Below are 17,050 nucleotides of genomic sequence, written 5' to 3' on the forward strand. Positions count from 1 at the left end.
TATCAGTAGATGACAGACATAATCCAATCTCCCCACAAACAAATCAGGATGAATGCTGAACAAAGAGGTTTTCTGACAGTGATGTTTGGGCTTAAATCAACACTGTGAGAAGCCCATTGCAGCTGTTTTTGCCTTGGCTATACTGGTGTCTTCTGCTGTGCGTATAAAGTATGTGGAATAGACTAACTTCCTTGGATATGTAAGAGGTAGATACTGCCAAACTGTGCTTTCCATATCTCTAATTCTTTATTCCATTCCTCCAGCAATACCTATATATCAAATAGTTTGCTAATAACAAAGATTTATATATGTTACTTGCTGTTTTGTTGTTGTTGTTGTTTAAGAATGAATCAACTGCTTCAACATCTCTGGGGTCTCTGAGGCTGTAAAAGTTCCTGGTCCATAGATGGTGGTTAGCAAGTGTTTTATCTGGAGATACTGCCATTGCTAATTTATAGGTAATCTATATTTGTCTCATAAGATGGAAGATATATAAAATTTATCCTCTTTGTTTATCAGCTGGTCTAACGTTAATATATCCAAATTCATCCACCTCTTCCATACAACCATTTCTTTACTGATTTTTAAAGATGGGAACCCCTTTCTAAAGGTGAGACTCAGCTTACTTTCCCCATCACTTTGAATAAGGCTCCTTTAACATCCTTGTTCCTCAGGCTGTAAATGACAGGGTTCAGCATTGGGGAGAAAAAAGCATAGAAAACAGAAACTTTCTTCTCCTGGTCTGCAGCTCGTTCAGACCGGGGCTGCAAGTAAGTGAAGCTGATGGTGGTGTAGAACAACGTGACAACAGTGAGATGGGTAGCACAAGTGGAAAAAGCTCGTTGCCGTCCCTCTGCTGAGTTTATGCTGAACACCACCCTGGCAATGTGGATGTAAGAGATTACTATAAAAGTGAAAGGCAACATGAGCACAATGACACTCAGGGCAAAGATGAGGACTCTTACTGTATAGGTGTCCATGCAAACCAGCTGCAACACAGCAGGCTCCTCACAAAAGAAATGGTTGATTTGGTTGGGCCCACAGAAGGGGAAACTTAGGGTGATAACTGTCAGTGCTGCAGCATTGAATAAGCCACCTAACCAACAGGCTCCTGCCATCTGGATGCATACTTGCATCCTCATGATGGTTGGGTACCGCAGTGGTTGACATATGGCCACGTAGCGATCATATGCCATGAGAGCCAGGATGAAGCACTCAGTCATCCCACAGAACAGCATCAGGATGAGCTGAGCCATACATCTGTTGAAAGAGATATTATTGGTTCTGGAAGCCATATGGAATAGCATCTGGGGGAAAGTGACCTGTGTGCCGAATATATCTAAGAAAGAAAGGTTAGCAATGAAAAAGTACATTCCTGTATGGAGGCGGGAGTCAACCCAGATCAAGAAGATGATGAGACTGTTGCCACATAAAGTGATGAGATATATGACTAGGCACAGTGTCAATAGGATACGTTGCAATGTTGGATGACTGGTGAAGCCAAGAAGAATGAATTCCTTCACAGAAGTTGCATTCTGAATCCACATATCACCCAAAAGACTCCACCTGTAATGATAAGTGTATGTATAACTGGTGTACTGCTTGAAATGCCATATCACAAACAATCACTTGAACATGTTGATGCCACCTAGCTTCAATATGACATGGTATTGTTCACTGCCCATACAAGTTTGCCCTTTTTCTGCTCTGTTTGGAGTCAGCTTGTGTGTTCTACCCATCTCTGTTATTTCTCCTTGTCAAAACTGCTTTTTAAAAACATAACACACATTTTGTATTCTGTATTTCACACATTGTATTACACTTCTGGTAATATCTATTGTCTTTAACATATATTGTTTAATGTAGTAATTTAGAACATACAGTTTATTAATATGCAAACACCCATATGTGCTTAATATCAAACAACTGAACTTAACCTTTTCTAACTACATAATCAACAGATTTGCCTTTAAAATTCTATTCATCTTAACAGTAAGAGTCATAGCTTTAAAATGAGTAAGTATTCTTTTTACTGACATTGATTCATGAGTTTTCACATCTCTCTCTCCCCCCTCCCCATGTTGTGGATAATTTCTTCATTTCTGTTGGCAATATTACTTTCTTAATGTCCAGATGTTTAAAGGAAAATTGGCATAACTTGCTTTTAAGAAATCTATCCTAGACCTTAGTAATCACAGCATCCTTTTCTAAGTATCTTATATTCTGTCCTGCATAAGATAGGCACTGAAAATGTGGTTCTTGCTAACCCCTTTCCATTACTCACAAAGTGATAACCAACCTACTCCTTCACACATTACATAGGTATAGTAGGGAAACTGATGTTTATTACTCACAAAGTGATAACCAACCTACTCCTTCACACATTACATAGGTATAGTAGGGAAACTGATGTTTATGCATTATAATGAGCCTCATATAACTGAAATTCTTAAGTCTAGTTTTAATCTGCTTTCATTTGTTTTTAATTTGTTTTATGGTTCTCTATTGTAGGCTATCTTGAAAATCTAGATTAATAAAATTATGTTTTTTGAAAAGTCCAATTCATGCATAAAGAGGCTAAAATCATGGAGTAAGCTGTCATATTGAGCTTAGCTCACCTTGGGTCAGACAAGTTAATCAAGACGCTATCTCAGCTGGTTGCTGCAACACAAACCTCATAGCTCTTACAGACCACTATTAAGTTCCAAAACCAATAATATAGGAACTTTCACCACTGTAACTAAGTCAAGTTTTACTGTCTGTGCAATTCTTTCTGAATGCTGTATGGAAAAGCACATGAATATCTCCTTTGGAGAGTTTATGAGTAAATCATTTTTAACTTACGAAAGGTGCAGTCTTTTTATTGCGGGGAAGAGGGGAACCTTGGAAGGAATTTAGAATGATATATTTTACAGATTTTATAGCCTATATATCTGTGCTTTCCTTTGCTGCATGTTTTGTGATTTTTCATCTAGCTGGGATTCTGTCACCAAAGAGTACTTGCCCCAGGAATGCTCTTTTATGCCTATCTTTTTCCTTGCCAACAATAGTTCTAACATCATAAACCTATTAGTAATAATTTACCTGCTTTTTACATGAAACACATTCCAGCTGCAATCTGTTTCAGATGAGATAGATTGTTTAAAATGTAGAGCAGAATTGGAAGAAACAACTGTATATTCCCCAGGAATCTCTGGCTTTTAAAAAGTTTGGTGAGTGTGTGTGTGAAAACTGGAGCAGAAAATAGGAAGTTGGTGGATGACTGGACCATCTAGCATCTTCACAGGCATCAAAATACTATTCACAAGGGTACATTTGATTGAAATATAAATCCATATCTGACTTAGCACAAACTCCTCATTTCCCTGAAGCATTTGAAACAACACAACTCCCTTCAGTTCCAACCCTGTTAACTTTTCCACTCCCTAAGGACAATGAGCACAGAGATTCAATTAAGTTGAGTTTATTTCAAGGGTTTGTTTTCAGGGTATGCAAAGTAGAATCTGCCCTCAAGAGCCAGAAAGTGGGAAAGAGAGCAGCACTAGGCTGGGTGAAGAAGCCCCATGCTGTGCAGGATTTTGTGATCTGGCTATCTTGACAATGATTTCTAGGTCAAGTGTTAGTTCTTCCATGCAACCAGTTTATTAAATAGTATTGTGATTTTTGCAAAGCTTTTTGGAGATGCTATCTATTGGAGGTGACTTCTGCTATCTGTTGAACATCCATTCTGATTTGTTTGCACAAATCACATCTCCTACACTCCCCAGGGCATTTTCCTTTCCTTTCCTTATCCTTTCCTTAAGAACAACCACCAAAATCCTATAAGACATGCTATGGCCTATAGATTCAACAGGAGAGTGGTTCATAGATCGAGGAGGGAAGTCTAGACTCCTTTGCTTTCCAAATACTTAGTGTAACTATTGATTCTGTTGCTGTGACTCAGGAACTGTAGCAGACAGCACTGACAGTTTACATAGGAAATCTAATCCACTGAGGGGATGTAATATTTATGTTTTATTTTGTTTTAAATATAGTGAAATACACCATGATAACCTTGTATACAGGGTGTTCATCAGTCAGAGATTTCCCTCTAAACTAAATGCCAGCTTTAGAAAAGGAGTGCAGCAGGGAGAAAAGGGTTCAATTCCACCTCACCATCTATTTCAGTCCTGATAATTTCCAGTTCCTTCCCATAGCTGACGGTATTTGCACATCTAAAAACCTTGCATGCTAAATGCAAACATACATTTAATCCCATGTCTAGTTTGTCCTTAGATGGCTCCTAACAAGGCACATTCATTGAAAGTAAGTCCAGCAGCAGCTACCAATCATCAGTGGTGCCTAGTCATGTTGACTCTGTGGATCCTCCAGTTTCAGAGACTGTGTAAAACACAGCTATTGGCTGTGTTTGAGCTTTCCACTCATCTTGTGGCCCAATGAGGGAAACAGGATGCTTGATTTCTTAGTCTGATCTAGCAGTGATCAGTAGACATCTATAGGATTGCACTGAAGCAGTGCTGGCCTGTGGTTAAGAGTCTTCAAGCAGGCACTGGTAGGATTAAAAAAAAAGTGGTATATCTCTTTTTTATTACCGAAGAGGTAGCCAACATATTTCTCTTCAGTTATTTTGCATTTTTGGTGCCATTTGCCCCAAACAACAATTTCACTTGTCTGAGATAATGGGAATTATCTTCCACAATGTTTGAAAGCTGCCACATTGCCAACACCTTCCACAATTTGTTTTGAGTAAACTCTGTTCTGCCACACAACAGATTTATTTTAGCAATTCAATCTTATGTGTCTTTAGACATATAGAGCCTCATCCATAATGGTGCATAATCTGTTTTGAATACATACAACACACAAATACATGCGCGCGCGCGCACACACACACACACACACACACACACTGAATAGGAGGACTGTACAAGAAATATGTGGAGTTTATATTCATAGCAAACATTTCATGTCAGGTTTTTGCACAGTAACATAGAATACACAATTGAATGTAACTGTCATTTCAAAACATTTCAGTCAATTTTGTCAACAAGGAATGGTGCATAAGACATAAGAAACAAGTCAGAAACCAGCTGGTACTTTTCAGAAGTTGTGATTACTTTAATCCACAACAGACTCAATGTGTGACTATGATATTCTAAAAGCAAGCATACATTTAAAAAAGGAGTGTAGGTCTATAATCTGGGAATGTGTGTTAGATCTATCTATCACCTATCTATATCTATCCATCTATCAACTATCATATATCTATCATCTATCTATCTATCATCTATCTATCATCTATCTATCTATCTATCTATCATCTATCTATCTATCTATCTATCTATTCTCCTCATATTTATGTATGTCTAATCATGCTTCTCCAGGCACTCTTTACATCCTTGTTGCGTAAAGTGTATATGATAGGATTTAAGAGTGGTGTCAAGACACTGTATATCACTGGAATAAGCCTGGCATAATTTGAGGAGTGGCTGCTGTTTGAAGACAGGTAAGTGAAGATGGAGCTGCCATAGTACAAAAGGACTACAGTGAGGTGAGAGGAACAGGTGGAGAAAGCCTTTTGTCTCCCTTCAGAAGACCTTATTTTTAAGACAGTTGAAATGATGTAGGTATATGACAAAAGGATACAAAGTAATGGAGTCCAAGCTATGAAAAGGCCAATAGATAGCAAGAGGATTTGGTTAAGGGAAGTATCACCACATGATAGCTTCAGTAGTGGGGGAATATCACAGTAGAAAGCATCAAGGCAGTTCTTCCCACAAAACGGTAGTTGGAAAGCAAAGGTTGTATGCACAGCTGAGTTGAGGAAACCCCCAGTCCAGCAGGCCATGGCTAGTTGGAGACAAATTGTTTTGCCTATAATCAGTGTGTAGCGCAAAGGGTTGCATATGGCAACATAGCGGTCAAATGCCATCACTGCTAGAAGGAGGCACTCAGTGCCAACAAAGGAGAAGAAAAAATACACCTGGAGCACACAACCCATGTAGGAAATGTTGCTTCTCTCAGAGAGAAGGTGAGCCAACATCTGGGGTATCGTGGTGGTAGTGTAGCAAATGTCAAGAAAGGAGAGATTCCCAAGGAAGAAATACATGGGAGTTCTGAGCCTCTGATCCACCAGTGTCATTACTACAATGAAGGTATTCCACAGCACAGTGAAAAGATAGATGATTAATAATGCACTGAAGGGAAAAATACGTTCCTCCTGCAAAAGTTTAAAACCTAGGATGATGAACTCAGACAGGCCAGTTTCATTTTGTGCCTCCATACCTTGGCAAATAAACAATTGATTTTCTGTAGAGAAGAGGGAAATGAATTGTGATCATGTTAATAAATAGTGTGACACTGGCATTATATTCAATATAAAGTGCAGAAGATGACAGAGGTATGATTCTGATGGACCTTTCTTTGAGAAAAGATAATCCTTCTGTCTGAGGATAACTGTGACATTTCCTGCAAAAGCACTGTGGATTTATCTCTGCCAGAAGAAATCCTAGCATACCATAATCAGCTCTTATCCCTAAAGTACTAATATGGAAGGTGATCTATGTAGAGTGCCGTGAATCCAACAGATATTTTCAAATCCATATGGGTCCTTATCACCAAATACTAGCAAGAAGGCTATCAATATGACGTGTGTGGTGAACATTTTTATGGTTAGAGGAGTAAGACAGACTATTGAGAAATAACTGGCTGTTGCAAATATGGAACTCGTGCAATCCCTACGCTTTATCCTTTGAACATAATGAGCAGAAGTTTGAAAGGACTTTTTCTTAAAGCATAACTTTAAGTATAGAAATCTATCTTACCTTGGGAACCCTGATCCAATATAATTTTCAGTATGATCTCCAGTTGTAATAGCCATGAAACATTCTCCATTAGATCATTCATCTTAGAAAACTGCATACACAGACCATTGTTAGCACATCTATGCTCTCTGGTTCCAAATCTCTTGCGCTGACACTAATTTTTGAAATGGGTTGTGAAGTTTCTGCTCTGCGAGACAGTGAAAGGAAGCAAATTATGTTCCAGCAAAATAGCAGAACGTTGTCTGGATTGTTCCTCATATCTCAGTGCAAGAACCACAAGAAACAATACAGGAGGTTGTTAGTACAGATTTGCGGCAGATGTCACCTGCCTTTCAACTTTCTTGGGCATCCAGTTAGAAGTCAAGCTGAAGAACCCTTCACCTTCACTGATAGGACCCTTGATAAGATCTTGAATTGTGTTGTCACCATAGTTCATACAACACAATGTTTTGAAGCAAATCTGAAGAAACATCTGAGGAATTTCAAGGAACGAAATAGAATTTGATGAAGGGAAATATCACAGTAGTGAGGGTGGTTGAAGCTCTTCACAGCTGAAGTTCTCTTCCAGTTCCCAAGTAACTTCCTGAAGACTAAATCCAAAATAATAACATCACTGTGGCTGCTGATTCATCTCTTCTCCCTCAGTATCACCTACTTGAAGATTCTGCCATTCTTGATGGTGCCATTTTCTATCTAATGTTCTATAAAAATAAAAATAAAATGACTGATATATTATCACTATGAATAAGCTACATATGGTCCAATGAAACCATTTCATCGGGTTGTACAGAAAAGTCTGCTTTTGTTGCCTGTGTGGTTTTTCAACCTAGAAGGATTTCAACCTAGAAGGTTTTATTAATTTGAGTGAAGCAACTGTTGCTTATATAGGCACAAATATGAAGGAGGCTTTTGAGGATTTCCTACCCAAGAGAAATCTACCCTATTTCCAAAGAAAAAGCAGCAACTATTCTGATCAATTGTGAAAATTAATTGGCATGCCTTGAAATAGCACAGAATAATCTTTTAATAAACATACGTGATGATTAACATGCATGATCTCATCCAGCTTTGGCTGTGACTGGGGATAGATGAGAAAAAGTAAAATAAAACAACCATATAAAATCAATAATCAGAAGTAAAACTGGGTTTTTATCAAATTATCCAGAAACAGCCTCATATTAGAATAAAAACACAATCCTAATTTTGTCTAGTCAGAAGAATATTTGGTTGGAATCAACAGGGTTTATTCCCAGGTAAGTGGGACTAGGTTTGCAGTCTTATCGAACTGACAACGTTTTTGTGACATTCCTGCTGCCACAGTGACCAAAACAGAGAGAAGAGAGGCCTTTGGTGGTGGTGGACACCTGGCTATTTATGATCGTCTCACCTTTCTCTCAGGGTTTTGTGACAGTCATCCTTTATTCATCAACATTATCCCTGGAGAATATTTATCAGCCAAAGACCTGGTTGAAGAGGAACAGTTTTGGCTGGCACCTAAAAATGTATAATGTATTATGAAGGTGCTAGGTGAACATCCCTGGGGCGAGCATTTCACAAACAGGGAGTCACTACAGAAAAAGCCTGTTCTTGTGTTGCCGCCCTCCAGGCTTCACGTGGAGGAGACACGTGAAGAAGGGCCTCAGATGATAAACACAGAGTCTGGGATGGTTTATATGGGGAGAGGCGGTCCTCGAAGTATTGCGGTCCTGAGCCATTAAAGATTTTGTAAGTCAAAAGCAGCACATTAAATTGGACCCGGAAGCTAATTGGCAGTGTCAGGGACTCGACTGAGGAGGAATGATGGAGACGTGCTCTCCCCTGAACCTTCCAGAGAAGAGGAAGGCAGTATTGAATTACAGCAGTGATTTGAGGAAGGTCACAGCTCAGAGACAGGTGAACAGAAGAGTTGGGGGGTGTTGGGAGAAGAGAAGGGGGTGACACAACCAGAGCAGCCAGCTGACACATTATCACTGGAGAGCAATTCTGACCCCCCTTCTCCCAGAACTCAATGTGCATTGAAAGTAGAAGAATGAAGGGCTCAGAGACAATTAGCCCCTGACGGCCACCTTAAGGGGAAATGCTGTTGCTAGGAAGAGAGGGAGGAGCAGCTCAGTTGGAGCAACACCATTGTTGTAAAGACAGCATTGTTTGTCTCTCTCTATGAATAATGAATAAATTATATGCTAAATACTCTTTTGGTTATTTGCCTTTTGACTGCCATCGGGGGAGGTATCATAATTCCCTGAAGCTTTGATAGAGCCTTGGCAGGCAGCCAGTGCAGTGGAGCTAGGATTGGTGAAATATGCCCCAACTGTCTTGCCCTGGTGAGCACCCTGGCCTCCGAATTCTGCACCAGCTGAAACTTCCGAATTGTCTTCAAAGATGGCCATACGTATAACGTGGTGGAGTGATCCAACCTAGAGGATACCAGAGCATAGACAACAGAAGTCAGGCTATCCCTGTTCAGATAGGGACATAGCTGGGCCACCAGCCCAAGCTCATAGAAGACACTCCACGCCCAAGCTATGTACCTGCTCCTTCAGAAGGAGTGTACCACTTGCTTAGTATTGGCTAAGGTTTTCTTTTCTTTTTTTGTAGTGTTCTAGCTGAAAGAATTGCTATAGGTAGTAGTATGTTTATCATTTGAGTACATTGAAATGACTAATGAATGCAAAATACTTGATAGCCAGGATTGTATTTATTTATGTATTTAGTACATTTATATAGCACTCTTAATTTAAATCAACCAACCAACACTTCTTCAGATACACTGAAACAAAAGTCACCAGACCCTTATATATAGTGGGAGGGTGGGGTGGGGCTTTTCTCAGGAGGGTAGAAGGAGATGGGTGATTGACTATATATAAGGGTCTGGTGACTTCTGAATCAGTGTGTCTGAAGATGTGTGCATGCACATGAAAGCTTATAACAAGAACAAACTTAGTTGGTCTCTAAGGTGCTACTGGATATTTTTTAAAAAATTTTTACATAACATCATCTTCATCCTTAAAACAGCAGGATAGGTAATTTCATGTCTGGTGCCTCAGGCACACACAGCCTAAGAATGACCAACAGCTAATAGTTTATTTCTTTATTGACAAAACATAGTAGCTCCTGAGGTGCACTAAACACACACACACACACACACACACACACATTTCTGGTGGGTAGGCAGCTGGCACCCCCTCCAGACTTGCGCTCTGAGCTGGCCATGCCCCAAAGCAAACCTAAGTAAACGTATCTAACAGCGCAAATTCAAGCACCCTGTGACTTCTCCTACACAGAAGTTGTCACCATGCTTGCCTCTTCAAATCCTTCCTGTTACTGAAAGACGGGAGAACAGCCCTGCCCGGTGCTCCTCTCCATGAGCATTGGTTCATCTGATGCCGGGAGAGGAGTGCTGGGCTGGGCCGTGCTAGGGGCACCTGCCAGGGGCAACTGCTTTATGTCCCCTCAAAAATCTTAACCCAGGGCCATGGCCCCACTGGCACCCCCCACAACACCCCTGGTTCCTCATAAGTCTTGGTTTCCAGACCCTTGGTCATCTTGGTTGCACTCCTCTGCACATGTTCCATGTTTACATTCTATTTCAGAGGGCATGCTTGTCTCTAACTTGTTCTCCTTTAACGTTTGAGTTCCCTTTGAACTTCACTTAGAGAAATAACTGAGCCCACCAGGGCCTCATGCATTTTTCTCTGCACCAAAATAGGGTCTTTTGTCTTGGAGGAAAGAAGGCTGACTGGAAGAGTCAGGGGAGAAATAGCAGAGGTGGGGCAAATCCCGTTTTGTGTCAGGGACAGACTGAAGTGGGTTACAATTGACTCATAGTGGAACCAGATTATTTCAATATGCTCGAGAGGAATGCATAAATACTGAAGGATGGGGAAATGTAAACATAGTATAAATAAACATATAATGAAGACATCACAATAATATCATTGTCTTCCACACCGTTTCAGGAGAATGGGCCCACACAAGTGTCTGTCTAATATACATATACATACATACATACATACATGCAGAGAAACAACAAAATCATTGGAATGGACAAGAACACAGGTAAACTTGACAACTATTGATTTGATATTTGTCTTAAGAAATGTGCTATGATAAAAAAGTAAAGTACATTGAAAAGCTTGTGGCTGAAAAATAATATAAATGAGTATATAAGTATCATATGAATTAAATCTCATTTCTGATTCTGTTAAGGTGCAGCTTGTAACATTATGTTGTGTACAATATTCACATCTTCCCCATTATGTTTAGCAAAGCTTTCTTCACATCTTTGTTGCGTAATGTATATATAATAGGATTCAACAAGGGCGTCAATATGCTATACATCAGTGGGATCAGCTTTGTATTCATCGATGACTCTGGGGGTACAGGCCTCAAATAGGTGAAGATGCAACTACCATAGAACAGAAGAACCACTGTAAGATGAGAAGAGCAGGTAGAGAAAGCCTTTTGCCTCCCTTCTGTTGATCGTATTTTCAAAACACTTGAAATTATGTACACATATGAGAGAAGGATACAGAACATTGGTGTCCAAGCTATGAACAACCCAATGGTTAACAAGAGCTTTTGGTTGAGGGAAATGTCCCCACATGACAATTTCAGCAATGGTGGAATGTCACAATAGAAAGCATCTAGGCGGTTGTCTCCACAGAAGGGTAACTGAAAGGCAAAATAGGTGTGTACAGCAGAGTTGAGAAAACCACCCACCCAGGAGGCAGTAGCCAGCTGCAGGCAAACATTCCTTTTGATAATCAATGAATAGCGCAGTGGGTTGCAGATGGCTACATAGCGGTCAAAAGCCATTACTGCTAAAAGAAGGCATTCAATGCCGACAAAGGAAAAGAAGAAAAACAGCTGGAGCACACAGCCTGTGTAGGAGATGGTGCTACTTTCTGTCAGAAGGAGATGCAACATTTGGGGGATGGTGGTAGTGATGTAGCAGATGTCAAGACAGGAGAGGTTTCCAAGGAAGAAATACATGGGAGTTCTGAGCCTCTGGTCCACTATGGCCATGGTGATGATGAAGGTATTCCACAGCACAGTGAATAAATAGATGATCAAGAATCCACTGAACAGCAAGAAGTGTACCTCCTGCAGATTTTTAAAGCCAAGGATGATGAATTCTGAAAGCTCTGATTGGTTTTTTGCCTGAATATCTGATTCCAAGAGACTGGCATTCAGAGGCATACTGCTTTAAACAGTGGAAGGAGAACATAGCTGTTGAGGCTAGGAGAAACTGATAGTCTTTGTCTAAAACGCTTTTAAAATCATTCAAGGGTCCCTCACAACTACATAATGCTATGATTCTGCATTTAAGTAGCTGACAATCACTGTCTCTTGTGACAATGGATTCCGTGGTTTGCCTTTGAAGGAGTACTAGCATTTGTCTGTTCTACACCTTGTAGCTTGCAGCTTCATTGCATGTCCCCACACATTTTTACTATTAGGTGACAGAGAGAGACAAACGTCAACCTATCCACTTTCTAACTTTCTCTGTCTGCCCCCCCCCCCCAGGCTTGAGTTCAGTTCACCACAATTTTGCAGCTGCTGGCATTAAAAAAAAACAACCACACACACATGAAAATTCAAAGTTGTTTACCTGCATATTCCTCCTAATTTCTGCAAGCAACATTCCCTAATATAATACATTCGCATATGCTGTTTTCATTAATATATGCATTTCTATACACATTTCCCCCTAATATACATTTCTTTATTCACATTTTCTTTTGATGGGGTGTGGTGTGGAAAGCCACATTACAGAATTGGAAGGAGCCACTGAGGATCATCTAGTTTAGCGGTTCTCAACCTGTGGGTCCCCAGATGTTGTTGGACTACAGCTCCCATCATCCCTGAACTCTGGCCTTGCTAGCTAGGGGTGATGGGAGTTGTAGTTCAACAACATCTGGGAACTGGGAGGCTGATCTAGTCCAACCCCCTCTTCTGCAATGCAGCACCAGACTCTAACCAATTGAGCTAACCAGTTGCTTTCTGTGTCAATTGTTCAAACATTGACAACATACCCAAATATTTAGACACTTGAGTGTTCACAGATGGGAAATCCTAATTAGGCTTGGGCTCCCTGACATATGTATATTGATGTTTAAATACACCTACATTTAACATGTCCTCTTTTGAAAACCCTAAACAAAACTATAGGCGTAATCTGGTAGCCAATTCACTAATCAATTAAATTAAATTCACTATCAATTAAATTACATTCACTATCAATTAAATTCACTATGTCATTTAGAAGCACTCTCTTATACACAATAGCTTTTAAAGGATGAAATTCAACAAGTGCACGGTTAGTTGGATTGTCAAGTATTACCGGTATATGTTAACTCTTCTTAGGGGATTTCTAATCTGATTTTTCATATTTCTATTCAATCTACTGTTACCTGCTTCAAACCTCTGGCTATCTTATAATTAAACAATCATGTAAGGACATATAGAATACATGGACAAATTCATTTGCAGCACACAAAAACTAATTCTAATCTATTGTGCAAATATTTGCTTTCCCATATGTGGAAATCCAAACACAAAGAAGATGATACACACATGCAACGTAAACAACAATAACAACAACAACAGATGTGGACAAAAGTTCAGAATGTGAAATTCCATGGATTACCACTAATGTGTGACATTTTATTAAATAATTGTTCCTCATTATCCTTTAAAATGCTTTGTGTCAGTGCCACACTATGGCTGCATACCTGTAGAAAGTTGTCTCTGAGTGAGCATTACTAAACTCATTGAGATAGACTTCTAAGTAGTTATCTGTAAGGTTGCACTTTCTATGTCAATTGAAACCACTGGGTCAAGTTATTCATGACTTAATATAAATATCAGTAGGTATTAAGTGCAACTAACTTCAGTTGAGCTGTTGGCTCCGAATGAGTTCTCATTCACTTACATGCAAATGAAAATTCATAGTATGTTAGAGGTCAGTAGAGAGTCATTCTATATTTGACTATATCACAACTGGTGCCATACCTTTATTCATTTTGATTGCATTTCTTCAATACAAACTAATGATGTATCCCACTAAATTTTGTTCTCCCATCCATAACACATTCATTTCCTTACCTGTGAAATGAGCCTTCTCCCTGTTGGGAGCATTCAGTGTGGGTTGCTTGTGGATTTCACGGTTTCCTTTCATATATATGCAATAATGCCTTTGGGGATTTCTACCCCAAGTGCTTTTCCACCAAGGCAAGACTGCCAGAGGTTTTTCAAAGAGCTTTAGCTAGTTAATTGCATCTTAACTAAATCATACAGAAAGAACATGTATGTTTCAAAAAATAAATAAATCTTGAATTGTATAGCCACAATTGTACCTAATGTTGCATTACTTTGTAAGGAATACTTGATGTTTATGTTCATTGTATGTTCCTCTATAAGATTATAAACACACACGCACACAAAAATGCATTCACAAAGGGAAAAGAAACAGTACATTTCCTTGAGAGAACCTCCTTGAGAGCCAGTGTGGTGTAGTGGTTAAGAGCGGTAGTCTCGTAATCTGGGGAACCGGGTTCGCGTCTCCGCTCCTCCACATGCAGCTGCTGGGCGACCTTGGCCAGTCAAACTTTTTGAAGTCTCTCAGCCCCACTCACCTCACAGAGTGTTTGTTGTGGGGGAGGAAGGGAAAGGAGATTGTTAGCCGCTTTGAGACTCCTTAAAGGGAGTGAAAGGCGGGATATCAAATCCAAACTCTTCTTCTTCTTCTCTGTGTTAGCAAGAGTAGCTGTCTTTTCATAAATCAAGAATAATGCTGACCTTAATAAAAATATGAGAATACCTTGAAGGAGAAGCCTCTGGGGCAATTGACAAAGGATTGGGAGGCTCCACAAATGTAACACTCATGTCTAGGGAGGCAGGGATTCCTTGAGGTGGTCCTTCCACTCCAAGTTTGACCCTGCTCAAGTGTCAGCCCCTTGCCCCAAACATGGGGCTGAGAATGGATATACGCCCAATGCTTCAGCCAAAGCCTACCTACATCTGGAATGAACAAAGTTGTGGCCAATTTTTAAATCCCATAATGTTGTCCTGTGCAGTTTTTATACCCATCTTACACTAGGCCTTTCCCCCCTGCAGGTAGAGGTCACTGCAATAGGGTGCCAGAAGGATGAATTTGGATAGAGCAGTTTCATTACTGCTTTCATTTTATTAGCTTCACAAAATGTGTTTTTTTTAATCTACGGACAGAGGGAGGAAATGTATTGGCTGATGTATTCGTCTGTTGGAGAAACTTACATGAGAAAGGAAGAAGTATTTTAATTTTACTCTTGCATTGTAGTTTTGACCTGTTTCTTTAAAACACACACACACACAAAACTATATATTAATGTTGCAACCTGTCAGGAGTCTGGGTGGATGGCCTACAGGGTCCTTCCTAATTCTGGATTACAAATTATTAGTACAGTGGTACATTTCATTGGGAACGGGATCCGTTCCAGAGACCCGTTTGCAACATGAAAAGAGTGCAACCCTCAGTGGCGCATCTGCGCACGTGCGGGTTGCGATTTGCCGATTTTGCGCATGCGCGTGACGTCATTTTGCACTTCTGCGCATGCGCGAGCGGCAAAACCCAGAAGTAACCCTTTCCAGTACTTCCGGGTTGCCATAGGACATAACCTGAAAGAACGTAACATTAAGCAAACGTAACATGAGGTATGACTGTATTACTAAACAGTTTCCACTTACTATTTCATTTATCTGTAAATATATAATAAAGTAAGCTTTGGGGCGAAGGGAGTTGTACTACATGGCCTCTACGGTGCTTTTCAACACTTGATCCCATGAGCACACAGGCTAAGCATAGGTAGCAATATGACTTCAAGATTCTGACAGCCTAGCTCACGACTCCTACATGAGATCTCCAGGGAGACAGCAAGCACCCTGAGGTCTTGGTAGTCTTCAGACGCGAAAGCTCCAAGATGCTCTGACTCAAACTGCTGTCACCCCACAAATCATTCTTTTCACCTGAATTAATTTCATAAACCTTCGAGTGGCATTGGGTTGATATCTATGCATCTCTGGAGGTCCTTTGCCATGAAGGTTAGGGTTAGTTCTGTGCTGATCAAATGATTTTTTAAAAAATATATCATTCTGGATATCATTGAAAGAGCTGATACAAGATGTATCCCCTTAGGACAGCAGGGTAGCATCTCTAAACATCTCTCTCTACGTGTGAATCAGAGGAAAGTGTGAGAAGCAAAGATGGGCATGGGCTACATTCATTGTAAGTAAGTAAGTAAGTAAGTAAGTAAACATTTGCGTCATATAAAATATATAAATAAATTATATAAGTGATATATCTGTAGCAACCCCATTAAGCAAATGATGCTCTTTGTCTTTTGTGATGTTACTCTCTTCACAACAAAATTGCTTGTGGATCATTTCATGGTTTGGGTTCAAGGTCAGGTGCAAAGACAAAAGTGAGAGAGTGAAAGGTTCCATTTGTCCCCCAGAGTTGGGCTTTTTCAAATAAGAAAAGTGATGGGAAAATGCCCTGGAAAGTGTAAGATAACATTTGCCCGATGCAACATCATGTATCCGTCTTGTAAAGTAATCAGAATGAACTATCAGTAGATGACAGACATAATCCAATCTCCCCACAAACAAATCAGGATGAATGCTGAACAAAGAGGTTTTCTGACAGTGATGTTTGGGCTTAAATCAACACTGTGAGAAGCCCATTGCAGCTGTTTTTGCCTTGGCTATACTGGTGTCTTCTGCTGTGCGTATAAAGTATGTGGAATAGACTAACTTCCTTGGATATGTAAGAGGTAGATACTGCCAAACTGTGCTTTCCATATCTCTAATTCTTTATTCCATTCCTCCAGCAATACCTATATATCAAATAGTTTGCTAATAACAAAGATTTATATATGTTACTTGCTGTTTTGTTGTTGTTGTTGTTTAAGAATGAATCAACTGCTTCAACATCTCTGGGGTCTCTGAGGCTGTAAAAGTTCCTGGTCCATAGATGGTGGTTAGCAAGTGTTTTATCTGGAGATACTGCCATTGCTAATTTATAGGTAATCTATATTTGTCTCATAAGATGGAAGATATATAAAATTTATCCTCTTTGTTTATCAGCTGGTCTAACGTTAATATATCCAAATTCATCCACCTCTTCCATACAACCATTTCTTTACTGATTTTTAAAGATGGGAACCCCTTTCTAAAGGTGAGAC

At 39.9% G+C, this 17,050-nt stretch overlaps 3 protein-coding genes across 3 annotated transcripts; all 3 read right to left on the bottom strand.

The window, feature by feature from the left end:
- Positions 1–617: 617 nt before the first annotated feature.
- Positions 618–1,256, bottom strand: LOC308460810 (olfactory receptor 2T35-like; the record flags this gene model as incomplete). Its single annotated transcript, XM_080977345.1, has 1 exon — positions 618–1,256. One exon carries the CDS (start codon positions 1,254–1,256, stop codon positions 618–620), a length of 639 nt encoding a protein of 212 aa, XP_080833471.1.
- Positions 1,257–5,356: 4,100 nt separating this feature from the next.
- LOC308460811 (olfactory receptor 5V1-like) lies at positions 5,357–6,283 on the bottom strand (the record flags this gene model as incomplete). The annotated part of the gene is made up of 1 exon (XM_080977346.1): positions 5,357–6,283. One exon carries the CDS (start codon positions 6,281–6,283, stop codon positions 5,357–5,359), a length of 927 nt encoding a protein of 308 aa, XP_080833472.1.
- A 4,783-nt stretch (positions 6,284–11,066) lies between these two features.
- Positions 11,067–12,026, bottom strand: LOC308460812 (olfactory receptor 5V1-like; the record flags this gene model as incomplete). Its single annotated transcript, XM_080977347.1, has 1 exon — positions 11,067–12,026. One exon carries the CDS (start codon positions 12,024–12,026, stop codon positions 11,067–11,069), a length of 960 nt encoding a protein of 319 aa, XP_080833473.1.
- Between the last annotated feature and the right edge of the window lie 5,024 nt (positions 12,027–17,050).

Source organism: Podarcis pityusensis (assembly GCF_964106645.2).
Source record: "Podarcis pityusensis genome assembly, chromosome: 13".
Lineage (NCBI taxonomy): Eukaryota > Metazoa > Chordata > Lepidosauria > Squamata > Lacertidae > Podarcis > Podarcis pityusensis.